Source organism: Protopterus annectens, chromosome 3.part1 (assembly GCF_019279795.1).
Source record: "Protopterus annectens isolate FY-2018-M chromosome 3.part1, PAN1.0, whole genome shotgun sequence".
Classification (NCBI taxonomy): domain Eukaryota; kingdom Metazoa; phylum Chordata; order Ceratodontiformes; family Protopteridae; genus Protopterus; species Protopterus annectens.
Genome location: NC_056732.1, coordinates 1328915113 through 1328934246, shown reverse-complemented (window position 1 = coordinate 1328934246; position 19134 = coordinate 1328915113). Strand labels below are relative to the sequence as shown.

General features: G+C 40.2%; 1 protein-coding gene across 1 annotated transcript in view; it reads right to left on the bottom strand.

The window, feature by feature from the left end:
• Nucleotides 1-19134, bottom strand: part of IMPA2 (inositol monophosphatase 2) — a 691308-nt gene that overhangs the window by 440850 nt on the left and 231324 nt on the right. Inside the window, exon 4 of the mRNA XM_044067365.1 lies at nt 17135-17180. Within this exon, the coding sequence (XP_043923300.1) occupies nt 17135-17180 (46 nt within the window). The remainder of the gene's footprint in view (nt 1-17134; nt 17181-19134) is intronic.

Sequence of the window (19134 nt, the reverse complement as noted above, 5' to 3'; positions counted from 1 at the left end):
AGCTGGAAACTGAACTGCTTTTTTGCCGAACAATTCCAAGACTCATCCCAGGCAGTGTTTTCTCTTCATCTATTCTAGCGGATTTTCTTTCAGGTTCTCTAAAATTCTTTCGTTGTTGGCATACTTACTAGCCAGTAACTGAAGTATACTTAAGTTGACAGAATTACTAGCCCTTCTCTCTCAATTTCTTTTTTCACACTAGGAGAGTTGAAATTAAGCTGTTGATCAGTGTACAAACATCTTGGAAGTCCAAGTAAGAAGTAGAGTCTTAGTCTAATCTTACACAGCAATGCCACTCTTTGGGCAAGCCTGGTGCTCATCAAGCAAATATGTGCTCAGGAACACTTAAGGGTAGCTTTACTGGGAAACTGAGATGCTAAGCAACTGTGTCTCTACAGCAGTGGTGCACAATGCCATCCGGCCACCAGAGAGTAACCAAAAATTTTTAAAAAAGTGAAAAAAATGTTATACCTTACTCCAGTCACGCAAACTTTCCAGCACATGCTTATTTACCTAATTGACTGCAGTTGCGCACAACTCTAATTTTAGCTATGGAGGTAACTATTCTTTGTTGTTTATAACTTATAGTCTGTAAACAGTAGTAACTTTCTGCAAGAGTTTGTAATAAGTCATGGCTGCAAGCCAGAATAAAGTTAAACGCAAAGTTAATGTAGAAAAAAGGCAATTTCATGACTGCTGTCTTAAGTAAAAATGCCAGTCACCTGTACCTATTGTTAACTTGTAACAACTTACTATGTTTTGAGATGGCTCGCAGATGCATTAAGAATTCGTGTAGTGGCCCTCCCCACAAAAAGGTTGTGCACCACTGCTCTACAGGGCATTGTTAACTGCCTCTGCAAAATGAGCACTGTTGTGCAAATGTGACAATTTTATACAGGCAGGAAAAAAGCAAAATAACCCACTGGTAATCACACCAAACACACTTGAGGATTCCCAAACACAGAAGAGACCAGGTTACCCACTAAATTCACTAGAGGGAAGACATAACTTTTCTATCTTTAAATCGTTAAAATGAAACCCAAACTGTTGTAAATAAAGTTTAAACAGTAAGCCAACAGTCAACACTTAGAATCAGGCAGAAATACAAAAACTTACCAGCTGATTACAGTAGCAAAAAAACAAAAGCACTTAAAAACAGACAAGATTGCAAAAACTCTGCAAATAATGTACAAATACAAAAACTTATGGGACATTCTGTTTGAAATGTAATTCCCATTAGAATGGCCAGAGGTTCCAGTACACAAATTTTAATGCCATTTTGCTGGGCTTAAGTCTGTCCTGTACTTAGCAATTTCTAAAGCAAATTCCCTACAGCCCAGGAGAAATGCATGCAGAATGCCCTAGCTCTAAATGTAACAGGCAGTTAAAATACATGACATGTTCTTAAATGTGCCACTCATCAATTACTGTTGCATAAGCTACGGAAACACTAACTAGTCAAGAGAGGGTGAGTCCCAGTTTTGATAACACTGCATTCCAAGGATCAATGAATCACTCTTTTGTGAAATTATGAATCCAGAAGAATGAGACATTGCAAGACTCCTAAAATCCTTCCGTGCAACTTACTTTCTTAGATGCCAGGGAAATGGTGTTTTCCCGTTTAGACTGCTGCAGAAAAAACATGGTAGGGTTATCTATGTGCTCAGTGAACTGTCAGACACTGGAACAGTTAAGCTCTGATATGCTGAAGTTGTAAGTATGCCCTATATCTTGAAAAATCACAAAATGAAGTGACCTTTTCAGCAGTGACCATTCCACTGCTGCTACCACCAACCAATCAGCCAGGTATCAAATAGTCCTTGATTCAACACAGTAACAGAAAACAAAACAAGCCATAACACTGAGCGAGTGCTTCCATGCATGTTTACTATACACAGCATGACTATGGTGATGTCTATGGTGAGATGCAGAAAGTACAGTTTTGTACCTACCATAAATGTAGATGTTCGAGTGTTCACACTGCTGCAGTCATCACACTTGGGTTATCTTCAGTCAGGCGGTCGCGCAGTCGGCCCGAGTTCCAAAGTCTTGGTCCAGCGTCGGTTGCTGTCACTTCTTCCCTGACGTCAGTGCAACAGGGGTATAAAAGAGGCAGCCGACGCCATTTTCTTCAGTTTTTCTTGCCCCAGATGTCAGGTGCCCCCAAAAAGGAAGGCAATACATAATCCTAAGTAAATTACATAAGTAGAAAACAATAGCTACAGCTGTAAGCAAATACACCATATAGAAATACATCTTAGATATTGTATAAACAGGAAGTGATAGATAAAACCCAGGTAAAAAGAGGAGAAGGTGGGAGGGTAACCTGGACTGCAGCAGTGTGAACACTCGAACATCTACATTTATGGTAGGTACAAAACTGTACTATGTTCATCGTGTTACACTGCTGCAGTCATCACACTTGGGTTGAATCCCAAAGCTAAGGCTGGGCGGTTGTTACTAAACAGGGTTTGGAGAAGCTAGTAGGCCCTGCAAAACTGCAGTGGCAAAGCCAGCTCTGGTTTTTGAGTATAGAGATAAGTGGTAGTGCTTGGTGAAGGTGTGCACTGAACTCCAAGTTGCAGCTTCCAAAATATCCTTGGTTGGTACCCCTCTGAGGAAAGCTGCTGATGTTGCTGTAGCCCTGGTGGAATGAGGCCTAATGTTACCAGGTACAGGTTTCCCATGGTGTGTGTAGCAGAAACGGACAGAATGTCCTATCCATCTTGAAATGGTCTGTTTTGATATAGGCTTTCCTTGAGATCCTGCAGCATAAGATACAAAGAGCTGATCAGATTTTCTGAAAACCTTTGTTTTATCCAAGTAGAAATGTAATTGCCTGTGAATGTCCAAAGAGTGTAGGAGCCTTTCTCCTTTATTTTGGGGGTTTGGATAAAAGGTGGGTAAATGAATGGTTTGGTTTAGAGCCACACTGGATACTACCTTTGGCATTAAGGAAGGGTTAGTTCGTAAAGAGACTCTGTCTTGATGAAAAATGATGAAAGGCTCCACTGCCATTAGGGCCTGTAGCTCTGAGACTCTTCGTGCTGAAGTTATTGCTAGCAGCAGGGCAGTTTTCCATGACAGAAATTGTAAATGAAAAGGAAAGGCCTTTGTGCAACATCTCAGTTAAATATTGCAGAATCTGAGAAATATTTGGGACAACAGGATTTTGGCCTTTAGCCTGGTTCCAGGCGCAGAATCTTTTCCATTTGTCTGAGTAGGTTTTCCCAGTGCTGGGTCTCCTGGCCTCCAGAATGACATCCATAACAGCTGTAGAGAGAAGTGTAGACTGGTTGTCTAGATAATCTGCCATGCAGCCAGATTTAAAGTCTTGAGCTGGCTGTGTAGAATCTGATTGTTTTGCTGAGTCAGCAGGTGAGGAATTTGAGGTAAAATCCATGGTGGGCCTTGAGCCATGTTTCTTAATATTGGATACCAGTGTTGGCGTGGCCAGTCTGGAGCAATGAGTATCATCTGTGGCCTCTGTAATCTGGCTTTTAGCAACACCTTTGCCAGAAGAGGCAGTGGAAGAAAGGCATACACTGTTAGTTTTTTCCAACTGAATGAGAGGGCGTCCACTTTCCAAGCTAGAGTATGGTATGTCCTTGTGCAAAACTTCCGTACTTGGTAGCTTTTGGGGGAGGCAAACAGATCTATGTCTGGGCTCCCCATTTTTGAGTTATCATTGTGAATACTTGTGGGTCTAGTTTTCACTCGTAAGGATCCATGATATTTCTGCTTAGTTTGTCTGCCAATGTATTTTTTTTTCCTGGCATGAATTGTGCTTGTAGTTGAACTTGGTAGGTCAGTGCTGTGTTCCACAAGGTCACTGATTGCCTGCATAGGAGGTAGGAATGTGTGCCCCCTTGTTTGTTTATGTACCACATCCCTGTGGTGTTGTCCGTCTTTATTAGAAGTTGTCCTGGATGTAGGAGGTTCTTGAAAGTTGTTAGGGCATTTTGCACAGCTAGCATCTCTTTTTGTTTGATGTGGAGATGCATTTGATCTGCAGACCATTAGCCCTGAATGCACTGTCCTGCCATGTGTGCTCCCCAGGTGTAATCAGATGCATCTTTTGTCATTGTTTGCCTGGCTGTGGGCAAGGTGAAAGGTTGACCCTTGTTGAGGTGACATGCCTGAGCCCACCATAGAAACTCCTGTTGAAGGCAGGGAATTAGTGGTATTATTGTTTCCAACCTGTGGCTGTGTTGAGTCCATACGCTTTTCAGGTACCATTGTAACTTCCTCATATGCAGTTTGGCATATGGTATTAGTAGTATGCAAGATGCCATGAATCCCAAGGCCTGCAGAATTTTTCTTGCAGGGAGTTGGGTCTTTGTTGCCATCATTTTGAAGTATTGAGTCAGTTGTCCTTGCTTGTCTGGCATGAGATAAGCCATCTGGGCCATTGTATTTAAGCTGGCACCCAGGACTATTATGTCTTGTGAAGGCACTAGTTTTGATTTCTTTTCGTTTACTGTGTACCCTAGGCAACTTAGTAGGTTTTTTACAAATGCCAGATGTTTTAAAAGAATGTCCTTGCTGTCTGCTTGAATAAGGCAGTCATCCAGGTATGGATATATTTGGATTCCTCTTTTGTCTGCAGTATGCAATTACTGTCGCCAGGCATTTTGTGAAGACCTTGGGCGCAGTAGATAATCCAAAAGGCAGTGCAGAGAATTGGTAATGAGTTGTACCTGCTATAAATCGGTGGTATCTTCTGCAATTTTGTCTGATAGGGACATGCAGGTATGCCTCCTTGAGGTCCAACGTTACTAGCCAAGCCTTCTTGCCCAGCATGGGAAGAAGTTGCTGTAGTGTAAGCATCTTGAATTTGGGTACTTCCAGGTATGTGTTTAGAATTGAAAGGTCCAGAATGGGTCTCCAGGCTTTGTCCTTTCGGGGAACCAGAAAGAGTCTTGAGTAAAATCCTTGTCCTTGCTCCTGTGTAGGAACCTGTTGAATGTCTCTCATGTCCATGAGTGCTGTAATTTGTCTTTGAGCCTCTTCCCATTGATTTGATGGCAGGTTTGGCATTCCTTTTATCCTTGGTAAAGTGTGAAAGTGGAACCTGTATCCCTGAGTTACAATATTTAGGACCCATTTGTCTTTTGTGATGATGTGCCAATTGTCTGCAAAAAGTGCAAGTTTTCCTCCCAAGGGAGCTGCCAAGAGTGATTTGCTTGGCAGTCTGAGGGGTAAGTCATTGTGATTGTCTTCTGATAGTTTGAGACCTGTCTTCTCCTCCTTTCTGGGTTGTGGCACCCCATTGGCGTGGCTTGTAAGACCCTTGTGGCTGACCTCTGCCCCTCTGAGGTCTGTCAGAAGTTGGAAGGGACCAGTTTTTGTATGGCCAATTTCTGCTGAAACGAGGGGGTTGGACCTGTAAAAAAATCCTTGACTGTCTGCATAGATTTTGCCTTATCCTCCATTTTCTTTAAAACCTCTTCTGCTTTCACACCAAATAAAACATCCTGCTGCAAGGGTGCATCCAATAACTTTGCTTTAACATGATCAGGTAAAGTTTGTTCTTTTAACCAAGCATGCCTATGAATGACAGACCCTGTTACAGCTGCTCTGCAAGTAGCTTCCAATGAATCAAATCCACATTGCAAAGAATGTTTTCCCACTTGTTCTGCTGCATGCAACAAATCTTGCATTTCGCTGTAATTAGGCTGCTCTGTATGAGTGCTCATTTTTTGTTTTAATTGAGACATCAAATATTGTTGATATTTCAGCATGTGAAACTGGCAATTTAAGGCCCTCATAGCTAGAGTAGCTGAGGTATATACTTTCTTTCACCATCTGTCTAGTGCTCTAGAATCCCTTTCAGATGGTACAGGATTTTTAGCAATAGAGGCCTTAACCCCTTTGGGACCCTGGGAAATGGTTTCTGGGTCAGCAACAGGGCTTTTATATAGGAATTTATGTGAGTCAGGGACTCTGTAGTATCTGTCTGGTTTGGCTGGTGCAGGAGGTAATGAATCTGGGTTAAGGCTAGATTCTGAATAAACATCATCCACAATGTCTAACACAGGTGGAATAGCAAGGGGTCTGTGCTGGGGTAGTAAGAGGAACCCTAGGAGCCTTTTCTTAGAATCAGAGTAATCCTGGCCTTCCCAGTGGAAATGTTCCCTCATGGTATGTAAAGTTTCCCCAAAAGAGTAGTCTTCTGGGGGAGATGCTGAAGGAATAGACTCTTCAGCATCAGAGACTTCATAAGGGGTAAAAGAGTATTCCTGTTCCTCAGAAGAATCTGAGGTAATGGAAACCTGGTCAGAGGAAGCGTAGTCCTCCTCCTGTCTAGGCCTTTTGTCAGGTGGGGGATGGGAACCCCTGATTAGGGTGATTAAGTCTTCGGCCATCTTAAGCATCTGTTTCTTAGGCATGGGGCCCTGCACTGGAGACTGCTGTACAGGCTTCCTTACTTTTAATGGAGTTTTCAGTTTTGCAAAGGATTTAATAGTAAGTGTAGTTGGTCTGAAGACACCTTCAGCAACTGACTACCTTTCAACTGTACCGGAATCCCCATCAGCCATGGAGTCAGAAGGGCCTAAAGATAAAGGCTCTGGAGGCCCTGCAATCTCCGCTTGGGAGTCGGATGCAGGCTGGGGTTCTAAATCAGCGGTCATCAGGGGCTGCGTAGGCGCCTCACTGAAAACCGGAGAACCGGCAACTGGCCTAGCAGAGGCCTCGGTGTCTGGTTTGGGTCTCGGCTGCCTGTCCTTATCTTTGCGCTTTTTATGCATCCCGGTCGTCTGTTGCTCTGACGGCATGGTATAATTAAATTTTCTACCAAAATAATGTCGGGCGAAATCAAACCGACGTTTAATAGTTCATTTGTTAAACCTAGCACAAAACCGACAAACTGTGACGCCGTGGTCTGGGCCTAGGCAAGGGATACAATAAGAAAGAAAATCCTAATGAGGTATTTGCTTCCCACAAGAAATGCAATTATTAACTTTTTCTGACATCGAACTGAGGCAAGAAAAGGTTCCCCAATGGGATACAGAGCTTTATTGAAGACTTCGGTCTGAAATTCGATTTGAAAATCTCAGGAGTTGGCCGACCGGCACTTGCAAACTGCTTCTGCTTTGGGCACCGCGCGGCAAGAAAGACTGCAGAAAATGGCGTCGGCTGCCTCTTTTATATCCCCGTCGCACTGACGTCAGGGAAGAAGCGACAGCAACCAATGCCGGACCAAGACTTTGGAACTCGGGCCGACTGCAGGACCGCCTGACGGCAGATAACCCAAGTGTGATGACTGCAGCAGTGTAACATGATGAACATCTAACGGCTCCCAGTTTGTCAGGAAAGATTTGGGGCTCCTTGATACCGACTGTGCCATTTACAATGTAGAGGCTTCCACTGGCACTGTACTTACAGGCTGCTGATGTATATTTCCAAGCCACGTTTGATGCCTATATAGTTAATTCTTGGCTCTGTGGAGGGGCCAAAAATGCATTCACGAGTCTACCCTAAGCTGGCATGCTCACTTGGTAAAACTCCTTTTGAGCAAATAAGATTAAAGGCAGTTCCCTTCTCTAAGTAGTGACTGTTGTTCCCAGAGGTGCAACCAGATTTTTCTCATTTTTAGCCTGGCCAAGTGACCCACAAGTAATACTGCAAGCAATGTACCAAAGAGCCCTTCAACTCTCTCCCACTGTCATGCCTGCCCCTTCAGGACTGTTGAAAAACAAAGGACTCTATAGCACTTCCCTTCATGAATGCCAGGAAGGCCTTGGAGGAGGAATGACTTGCCTGTTGTTATGGGCATAAATCTTAATTTAGGAACATGTTTGGAAAATTCCAGATTCTGGAGACACTGAAAGGTGAACTTTAAGTTCCAGTACAGTGAATTTCTCCTTGGACGTCTGAAGCAGACAGCCTTCACCGGTGTGGGTAAGTGCAGATGCCCTCTGTCCTCAGAAATTCCACCAAGACCCAGGGAGTAGCAGATAATCCAAATGGCAATGAAGTAAACTGCAAATGGAAGCCCCCAACCTGAACATCAAAAAAAAAAAAAAATACCTGTCCTGATTGTGAATTGGAACATGTGGGTAGGTGTTGTTCAGATCCAGAGTACCTAGAGGCTTTTCTACCTTTGTGAACAGTAGAAAACTAAATGACGTTGCAATTTACTGAGTATACTTAACCAAGTTGCAAATGGTTAACTGGTGTTTGCCACTGTGAATCACTTCTGATGTAGCTTCCATTAGTGTGCTGCTAGTGAGTAAAAGTTTTTTTTTTCCAATTTTCTCTGTATTTCTTCAATGGTGGACTTGTTTGTGTGGGTTTGTGTCTATGTGTATATTACACACACAATATATGTGCAAGCGCACACACACACAGACTGTGCATACATAAATATGTGTATAAATACATTGTATTTATTTATTTATGAGGAGGCAGTCATAAATGCATCCTTGGTAGTCTCAAAAACAGGTGGCACAGCGGAAGTCTTAAGTTCATCAATAGCTTAAAATTCTACATATCTCTTTTGGTCCCTAAAATGTATTTTGACTCCCATTCAAAGAATTATTTCATAAGACTGGGGTAACTCCAAATGTGATGTCCTCTGAAGAGCTACAGTCTCCTCATTGTCCAAATCATATCCAAGAGGGGAAGACATTTTGGTGGCAATGGCACAGTGTTTCAACTCTTTAGAAGAGGAATTCAATTGTCTCTGGTGTGACAGCCTTCCCCCCCATTTTTCTCTTGAGAGGCTGGTTTCTTCACTTGCAAGTTCTGCCTAAGAGACAAAAGCTCCTATGCCAAACTTTCTACATCATGCAGGGCAATGACTGTATTGCTGAGTATGAGGGGCTCCAGGCATAAGAATATGTATGGTCTGAGCAATGATGGACATCTGCTGGTCGGACATCTAATATTTTAAAATGGAAGAATAACAGTATGTGTTCACCTGAAGTTCATGTGCATGCCTGGAAGAGCAAATTCATTGACTGATCACTTGGACAATAATCATGAATAGCATTGGGAAAGGGAAACTCTTGCTTCTCAGTCAAAGCTACTACTTTGGACATCACATTCCTGAAAATTAGAATGAGGCCCAAGAGGATATGCTGCTGCCAACTGACATGGCTGCTTTCAAAGGGTTTGGTTATTAACGAGATGGGGAAACAGATGTTATATCCATGAGCTGAAAACCTGCCTCTCTTGTCCTAAAGTTCTCGGGCTTACATGACAGAGTGGAATCATACTCCTTGAAAGAGTACTTCATGAAGGTCCTTTCACCACTGACAAGTTCCTTATAACTACTGTGTTCAATTGTTTGTCTTTTTATGAGGATGGCCATGGGATCCCCCCCCCCCCCCATGAGCCCCATGGAGATTTTCTTCACAGACCTCTACTCAAAAGAGGTCACTGACTCAGATGGACTTTCTAGGTAAATAAATACAAATAAATAACAAATAAGTAAATGATGATGGCTGGCTAATGGATTGTCAGCATGAACACCTGCATCAGAGCCTCCAACTTTTTCTACATCAGCCAAGCATGGAGAGCAGATTCTAAGATCCAGTGGTCTTCTTCATGAGTCCAGTGCAAATTTCACAGAATGGTATGAAATGGAACCCTTCTAACCAAAGTAGATGTTTTGTATAATAGTACTGAATGGGATGTGATATCCACAATAGCAAACGCATTTCTGGCCAGTATGAGGTTTACCCCAGAAACAAGAGTCTCAAAAAGTCACTCACCAACAAAAATACAAATTGCATACATCAAATGGAAAGAATCACACTACTTCTCCCAACTGGATACTTAGCTTTAGGGGCATTTGTTTTACCTCTGGAGCCAGAACCAGATTGACTAATCACAAACTTCACCACAGAGAAGCAGCATACGTCAGTGGCCAAAGAAGAACAGAAGCTAGTATGTGTTAACTGTTCCTTTTATCTGGGATGCATGCCTGCTGAGTTATGTTGGAGTAATAATGGGACATCCTAAGATATACCAAACAAAGTCCTATGCACGGGGGAATGCACGGTCAAAACCATATCAACGAAAAACAAAAGTAGACCAGCAAAAGCAGACACAGATGTATAATTAAATCAGTCCTTTATTATCAGACCGGTTTCGGCAAGGATTGCCTTCTTCAGTGTAGGACAAACAAAAAATGCCCTGTTAACATATGCAATATATACAAAATGCAAACCAATAGGCAAACAGAAGTCATAAATATTCATGACACACTGATATTATAGAATGCAAAAAATGCCCTGAAACTTTCTTCACTCAAAAACAAGGGCTAATACAAAAAAACCAGTGTAGCACACATAAAAATTCATGAAACGTTAATACTGTGGAGTACAAAAGATGCCCTAAAGCTTTGTGTGCTCAAAAAGGGGGGTTAATACAGAAAACCAGAGTAGCACCAGAGTGCCAAATAAGTAAATGTATTTTCAAAATATTTTCAAAAGAAGAAATGCACCAAAAGTAAACTGATACCAGTGGTAGAATATTATGAGCCATGTAAAAATACAAAATTGTAGGTTACATGTTAAATATTCATCAATATAAATGTAAAGAATGGTTTGAAGAAATTGATCCACATAACTGTCATACATTGGATATATACATCATGATAGATGATAAGAGCCCACAAAATAAAATACAATATCAATGTATCATGGATGAGGAACCGCAGATATTCATAATATGAAACTAGACATTCATTATCCATCAATGTTTTAAAGCTGAGAAACTCAGTATAATGGCTCACTACAGATGGTCATTTAGGCCAGGAGAAAAAAGGCCCCCAAGAGTAACTATCCAGTATTTCTCTTTATGATCCAAGAGACCATGCCAACCCTGTTTGTGACTACGATCGCCAGTGATACGATCAATAATCATAAAACTGAATTTGGCTTGTGGATGTTTAAGAGTATGTTGGTACAGGGCATTAGTAGTTTTGTGATTTCTAATATCACTGCGATGTTCATTAATTCTAGATCTAAGAGGCCTGGAAGTTTGGCCCACATAAAATGCCCCGCATCCTGAGATATCCAATAGCTAAGCCAGCCAGGCAGATGCTCATCTGCTGCTAATTCCCATATGTTGATTTATACTGTGACAGTAAGCCACATGAAAGGCATCATGTATTTCCTAAATATTCAAGGACAGTCAAAATGGGAGAGAATGTACTACCCCTGTAAACAAACTAAATAAAGAAATGTAAAGCACACTAGGTACTTTGATCCATAAGTGCAAGGAATAACAGACATGCAAAAATCAAAGATATCCAGTAGGCTGAAGTTGTTATACAAATATATAAATACAAATAAAATCAGGTAAGTGCTTTCGCAATGTATTTGCTTCTTCAGACCATAAAATACACATTCAAACAAACCATTTAAAAAAAAACATTTGGCCAATCATAATGAAAATATTAGTCGTGATATAATCAGTGATTTAGACCTCTTCTTTTTAAAGCAGGTTTTAAAGAGATAACAGTTGAAGCAGTCCCTAGACTTGGTTGTAAGTATCCTGAAGGACTCTAAACAATTCCTTCAGGATTTTTTTGAATGGTCCAATAGCTTGGAAGGTGTTATTCTTGTAACCCTAGATGTAAACCCCCTTTGTTCACAGTCATCCCCAATGATTTAGGGGTTGACAATACCAGGATGTTCCTTGTATCTGAGACAACATTTATGAATTCTAAGACAGAACTTATTTGTGCTCTACTACAGATGATCATGGAAAATAACATCTTTTCATTTGAAACTGACTATTTTTTGCAGAAATTAGGGGTGGCTATGGGAAAAGCGTGCGCTAACTCATATGCCAATCTAGTACTTGCTCAGTGGGAGAAATGGTCTGTTTTTTTCTAACATTTTATTTTGTAATTATGTGAAGTTCTACAGATGTTTTGTAAATGACATTTTTTATTTGGCAAGGGCCCTCCCATATTTTAGATCAGTTTGTTCATTATTTACAGAACATGACTTCCTATCTTAATTTTACTATGCATAACTCTGTGACATGCATTGAATTTTTGGACATAATGGTTAACATTAATGATCTAGACACCTTATCAACTACTATGTACAGGAAACTCTGCAAGAAAAATAATATTTTACATAATATGAGCACGCATCCCCGACATATTGCTAAAAAAGTGGTTAATAACCAAGTTTTTAGACTATTGCATTTACATACTGATGTTTCATGTTTTGAGCAGAACCTTAGACACTTTACGCATTGAATTACTGCAAAGGGGATATAGTACTGGAGTACTAGAGCGGGCCATAGAAGAGGTTAATATGAAAGGAGTCATCCCTTATTTTTCTAAAAAAACCTGAGACACAACATACTAACCCACAGCCAACCAATAAGTTTGATAAAAACAGAATGGTTCTGACTTACTCCAACAATATTAACTTTGTATGTGACATTATGAAAAAGACTTGGCCAATTTTAATGACGGATGATAATATAAGAAAAGTTATTGGTGATACTCCACAGTTTGTCTTTAGAAATAATAAAACTTTAAAACAACGTCTATATTATAAACAATTTAGGCCCTCTAGGATACAATCTGAATGTCGAGGCACTTATGCTTGTAGGTCTTATAAGGCATGTAGATTTATTTAGTCGACTACCTCTATTACTCATCCTAGGACCTTTAAAGACATCATTTTTCATTTTTATGCAGATTGTAACAGTAGTAATCTTGTTTATATGGCACAATGCATCGCATGTGAAATGTTTTACATAGGAAAGACAAATCGTACCCTTAGGGAGCGCATACTGGAGCATGTTGGTGATATAAGGAATGGAAAATCTACTATTGCACTAGCTAAGCATGTGTTAGATTTTGATGACACTCACAAATTTAAGTCTTTGGTCCTGCAGCAATTTAATACTAAAAATCAGAGAATGTGATGTCAGTAATGAAACTGAATTCTTGGAGCTGAAATGGATCCCAGATTTTAGAGCAGATGTGTCTCCAGGGCTAAACAGTGCTACCTCTTTAAAACCTGCTTTAAAAAGTAGAGGTCTAAATCCCTGATTATATCACATGACGAATATTTTCATTATGAATGGCCAAATGGTTGTTTTTAAATGGTTTGTTTGAATGTGTATTTTATGGTCTGAAGAAGCAAATACATTGTGAAAGCGCTTACCTGATTTTATTTGTATTAATATATTTGTATAACAACCTCAGCCTACTGGATATCTTTGATTTTTGCATACTACATTACTTTTGGATTTGTCCTGGTCCGCTTCTTTTACAATAACAGACATGCGTCAGATAACTTATAAGAAGGGTTTCTGTAGTGCACAGTCATTGGAAATTCTTCTGATATCTTCAGTATGGAACATTTCTGAAATATTTTCAAGTTCCACTGGCCAGTGCAAATTCTGACATCACACACCAGATTAACAGGACACAATCAGGACCTGTGCTACCTATTTTAACTACATACAAAGAACAACCAGAAGAAATATATACACACACAGCACAGCACAACACAACACAGAATAATATAAAGTTACACACTAACCTGACCTACAATGAAAAGTCTTTCTAGGGTAATTAAATGAGGGGTCATGTATTACAGCTGCACTTCATTTTCTGACACAGACACAAGAAAATACAAACTCCATAACAATAAAGGAAGAAAACATGCCCAATGGGGTAGTTACCTACCTGAACACTGAAAACTGAAACAGATGAAACAGAAAACTGTAATGTTGTAGAATGTCTACATATATGAAAATGGCACAGCCAAAAGTATATCTTATACCATCATGCTATTGCATGCTTAGAGTGGATGTACACCTCACCAGAAAAGGATCCTGAGCTTTGGAGGGCTGGCCAGATGGACAGGATCTTTGTAGGAAAATTCTGAGATGTTAAGAATACTGCAAGAGTGATCTAATGAACATATATAGTTCTTTAGATATATAAAGCCCAAAACTTAGAGATGCTGCAGCCAGAGGCAAGTACAGGTTATGACCACCAAGAATGATATTTCCCAGGAGACTATTTTCAAAACTGCCAAACCTGTTAGTTCAAACAAAGGTTATGCAAGCCTTAATTCAGTGTTTAAGTTCCAAGTATAACGGAGGCTCTTCAAAGTAGGGAAAATGAAAAATCTTTTCAGAAATATAGAACTTCTTTATGGAACTGTTTAACCAGTTACTGTTGAGCCATAGTCTTGCCCTCCACAGCTTCAAGATGGGCAAAAAATAGAGGGATAAAGGTCTAACTACACTTGGCCCAGCCAACTCGGGTTAGTTTAGCTGCTTGAGTGACTGACAGAGTGGAAAGGAGGGATGGGAGTGGGGGAAGGTACTCATTGGTGATGCTCCCTGAGGCGAAATGTGGTCCGAAGAGGAGAGTTGCCCCTGGGCATGACCAAGTGTGAGGGGTGGGGAGTGGGAAAGTGGGTAGGGCAAGTAATACAAAAAAATGACAGGCAGCCAAGACCCCCCAAGACCAGCAGTGGCAACACTGGAGGAAGCCCAGGGTAGCGTGACGCCAGGGGCCAGGCCACTAATAATGAGAGGAGCAAAAAAGATAGAGGTGGGCAGAAATAGCTGATGCATGCAACTTGGCCACAAAATACAGACACAAATCATGAAAATGCTCTGAAGTACATCACGACTACCTCTATACTGAACTGAGGAGGCACAGGATATCTCACTGCTCAAACTGTAAACTTCTGTTTGGCACAGTATACTAGTCGGATGGAAGAATGCATCTCCTACAAACATATAACTGCCAGGAACACTGGCTACTCTATGGAGACTGCATTTGTCGCAAAAGTTTCTCCAAAGAAAAGGAGATTCAAGTGGGATGCTGTAGAGAGGGTCAGTTTCATTATCTTTATTTGTCTCGGAGACAATGTACTTCAGACTTCAGGCCCTCTACTCCTCAAATAAAGAAGAGGGAGATGAAAATCCTTACCCACCCAGCTCCATACCAGGTGTGCTGACACACTGATGTCTGAATGAACAACCATACAATGAACAGGTGCAGAGTGTTAGGTGACAGCACATCAGCACTCAGAAATCTTCCTGACCGGCAAGGGTGACATAGGGCCTTGAGAGACCTGCACTAGGCTCAGGCACTGGTGTCATATGTTCCCTAAGAATGCACTCCCACATCCACATGGACAGGCCCCACCAAACCTCAAGCTGCTTAAAGTCTAGGCCATAAGCTGTAAACCCGGTCAAGGGAGGACACCATACACCCTCCTCAGTGTTGATCACAAAGTCCTAATGGAGCTGGGGGAGGACTAGGAAGAAGAATTTTCAGTTTTAAATAATTCCACCAAACTGCAACCAGCTAAAATGAGCCACTCTGTAAAATTCTGATGGTTACAGAAGTAAACCAGCCTAGTGCTTTGGGAATGGGCAGTGTTTACACTCTAGGATGAAGGCCCTTCCTAGGTAGTAGCCAGGGGTTCACCCCGCCTGGCCTCATTGCTAGTCACCAAAGCTGATGCCAGGAGGAAACTGGGTCCTTAAAAGTAACGTGTAAGAACATGACACTCTGGAACCTCATGACAGTCCCAAGAATGGGCTTACCTTTATAAGGGTGATGGTCAGTGTCTGGTCTGCTTTTCTTTAACTGTGTGATGATGTTCCATCAAAACCCTAGTGTTACACAAGGGACCTTTCCACCAATTCCTGTGATGGGCATTTTTAACAAATGCCACTCTTCTGAGAACAAAACAGACCAGAAGCTAAGTGGGTGGCCATGTTAAATCACTGGAATTTACTGCACTGCTTCAAGTCATGCTCTTCTTTCATAAAACAGACATGGTGCTGGTGTGAGTGCTCCCCTAAAATCTGGCAACCATATGAACATTCAGAAGACTTTGGTACTTTATGCACTAAATGGGAGAACTTTTCCACAACAAGTATCAAAACTGAAATCTAAGCTGTGTGAGTGGCACATGAGAGCTAGCAGATTCGGGGGATAGATGTGCTTTCCTACTGCAAAACAAAACAGCATAATGAGAGCCATGTTTGGATAAAGTGCCCCTAACTGCAATAGCATCGTAAAAAAGATGTCAAACTTAAGTAAATAAACTCGATCACAAACCAACCAATGAGGTTTCTGGATTTTAAAGAAAAGTAAGTCGGGAGGAAAAGCATGTCAAATTAGAACAAAAGGCCACACCTTAATCATTTGTGTGCATAATAAAAAGCAGAATCTTAGACACATTAAGCTGATGTTAAGAATGGCATTTTGTAAATGTGACCCAACGCAATCATTAGTTTACTCATTTGTACACATTCCATCACAAATGTTATCTCCCTTTTCCTTACTATTACCATGTACGGCTACAAGGACGATAAACATATTATCAACTAGTGTACGATGACACAGTTGATGCAGTCAATAAATATTTATTTCATCTTAGAATTTTAAAATATGCATGCAAAACTCCAAAAGAATTATGGACGATTTGAGGACCAAGAGGAATGCACTTAATGTTTTACTGAGATAATAAACAATTTTAAATTTAAATGCAGGTTCATATTACTCAACTATTCCCCTGTATAGATTTTTATACTTCTGTAATTTACATTTTCGCCCAGGTTCACCAATGAAATCTGGACCATCGCAGCCATTTACTGATTTACATGTGATCCTATTAACCTGTGGCATGATACAAAGTCATTCTTCTGGAGCACAGCCTACTGAGGTTGGGGGCAGCACTTGTCCACATTACTCCAGGTTTGCCAAGCCACCATTTCACTCATAATGTCAACCCAAATGGTAATGTGCTGGGGCCCAAATATGCCATATGAATACATACTCAAATATTTCTATGGAACTAATACAATTAATTCTGTGTTTATTCACATCCTTAGAAATACTAGGGATGATGGCAAAACAAATAAAATGGTCTCTCTTCCATAGACAACTGGACATATCTAGGGGGAACATTCAAAAGACATCTACTTCAACACAGCAAGAACTATACATGTATGTGTGTAATATGAACCCTGGAGACTAGGACATGGAGTAGCTTTCCAGCTGCTCTAGTACTGGCCTTTGCAAAGCAGTATTATTTTAGGTCCACAAACAACAATGTTTAAACAGCACCCCTTTAATTCCCATTAATGTAGAGAATACATTTAATACCTCTTGGTTAACAGCAAATCCAATGCTAACTGCCACTGGTGGAAATCTGAAAAACAAATTGATTACCAAACAAGAAAGTCAAAAAACATACATGACAGGTTGCTAAAAATACAAGTCCAATACCAGATGCCTAGCAGTGTCTTCCAGCTGCTGGATTATGGGAAGAATGGTAGCATTTGGTGTCAAACTTCTGATTGGAATATACCCCATTATAAATGTTGGCAGATGAACATGACTTTCAGTAATATATAAAGTATGTATAGACATTAAACAAATGTTACCCAAGTATGTAATTAGGAAAGAAATCAATTGATTGCATGACAATAACTTACATCTGAATTTGCTTTGTATAATTATTACAGCATAAAATGGTAAAAAAAAAAAAAAATCATATTAAAGCAAGTGAGAAAGCCGGCTTTTGATGGTTTCCAAACTAGACCACCCCAGAAAGTGGGATACACTGGATTATGCATTTCAGAATGTATGAGGCATGATATACAGTTTAAAGCTTAAGGCTTCCTCCACAGTAATGAGGTATCCCACTGAAAGCATGTTACCCTGGTGTGAATCCCACTTGCTGTATTAATGGATGCTTTAACAGCAAGGTGTTATAACAATTCAAATGGAGGAAGACAGTCAGGGAGGCATTAATCAAGAATAGCAAACAAATGGTCTCCAAGAAGAAGAAAGAATCAAGTCTGATATATCAAAACAATATAAGCTGACATTCTTCCTTGGCAACAATGCAGGCATCTAATACTGGAAACATTTTAAAAACACTCAACAACCTATATCTCAGTCGCAACATTGGTATTTATTTCAACTTCATTCAATATAACTTATAAAACAAATTTCACTGCAAGATCATTATATCCTTAAATGCTACTTTTAATTAAATCACATTCTTAAATGTGTTGCATCTTGTCAAGTACAGTTTGTTTTACCTTGAAATTATAATTTCCAAAGTACCAACCTAGAGATGCATGAATTTAAGGAGACTCAAAAATCATTCAGTACCACTGTGACCAATAATTCTGAAAGCTGAAGATCAAATATCAGTCTGCTGTGTTCTTTCTCACTTATTTTCTTTTGTTAACTATATCAAAAAATGCACTGCTGTGTAATCCAATGAATGGGGTAAGGTATGTAATAGTCCTCATGCTTTCCTGTAAAAAAGCATCTTGCATGGAGGAGAAAAAAATGTTGCACAGTACCACTGACCTTCTAATGACAAATATTAGAACTTGCACAGTTACTCTTTTGGGGGTTGGCATAATAGTTATGTGGTTTAATTCACAGACCCAAGGTATGTGGTTTGATTCTCACTTTGGAAAACATGGCTAGGCTTAAAAAAGTCCCTCTGGGATCATTAGCATAGCAATCACATATATGCTGCTTTACTATGACTTGTTTTGGAGGAGATGTGGCATAAGGATTAAGGTCTTTACATAGAATATACAAGGTACAGGGTTTGATGCTAACCTCTGGCTGTTGACTAAGCTTGTAATAGTCTGTAGACTAATTGCCTAGTATTTAGCTGGGAACCTATGAACTTATTTTGACTCACTCATAGTAAATTATCACTACACATAACTAATTTGAAGCAATCAAATTTAATAGAGCTCAAATAAAAAAGGTAATATTTTCATGGCTGATGACTCCAACTAGATATTGGCATGCCCACCAGTCTGCAGCAGTCAACATCCTTCACAGAAATGTGAGCCATATCAAGCTTTTGATACTGCAATTAGTGCAAAACAGTCAGAAGAATCTGATGTAAAGCAGGTAAGGAACAAGAAGTGTGCTTTTTCTTGTAATTTAATGTTTGAAAAGTTTCATTGTATTTAAACAAAAACATGAAAAAATTCAGGATGACTTTGCACAACCAAAAATAACAGCGTAATTTGAATAAGAATGATGTAGGTATATAAATAAATATTCTAAATTATTATGACAGTGTTTAAGAGACATTCACAAGCCTTTACTTCGTTTCCAAAATC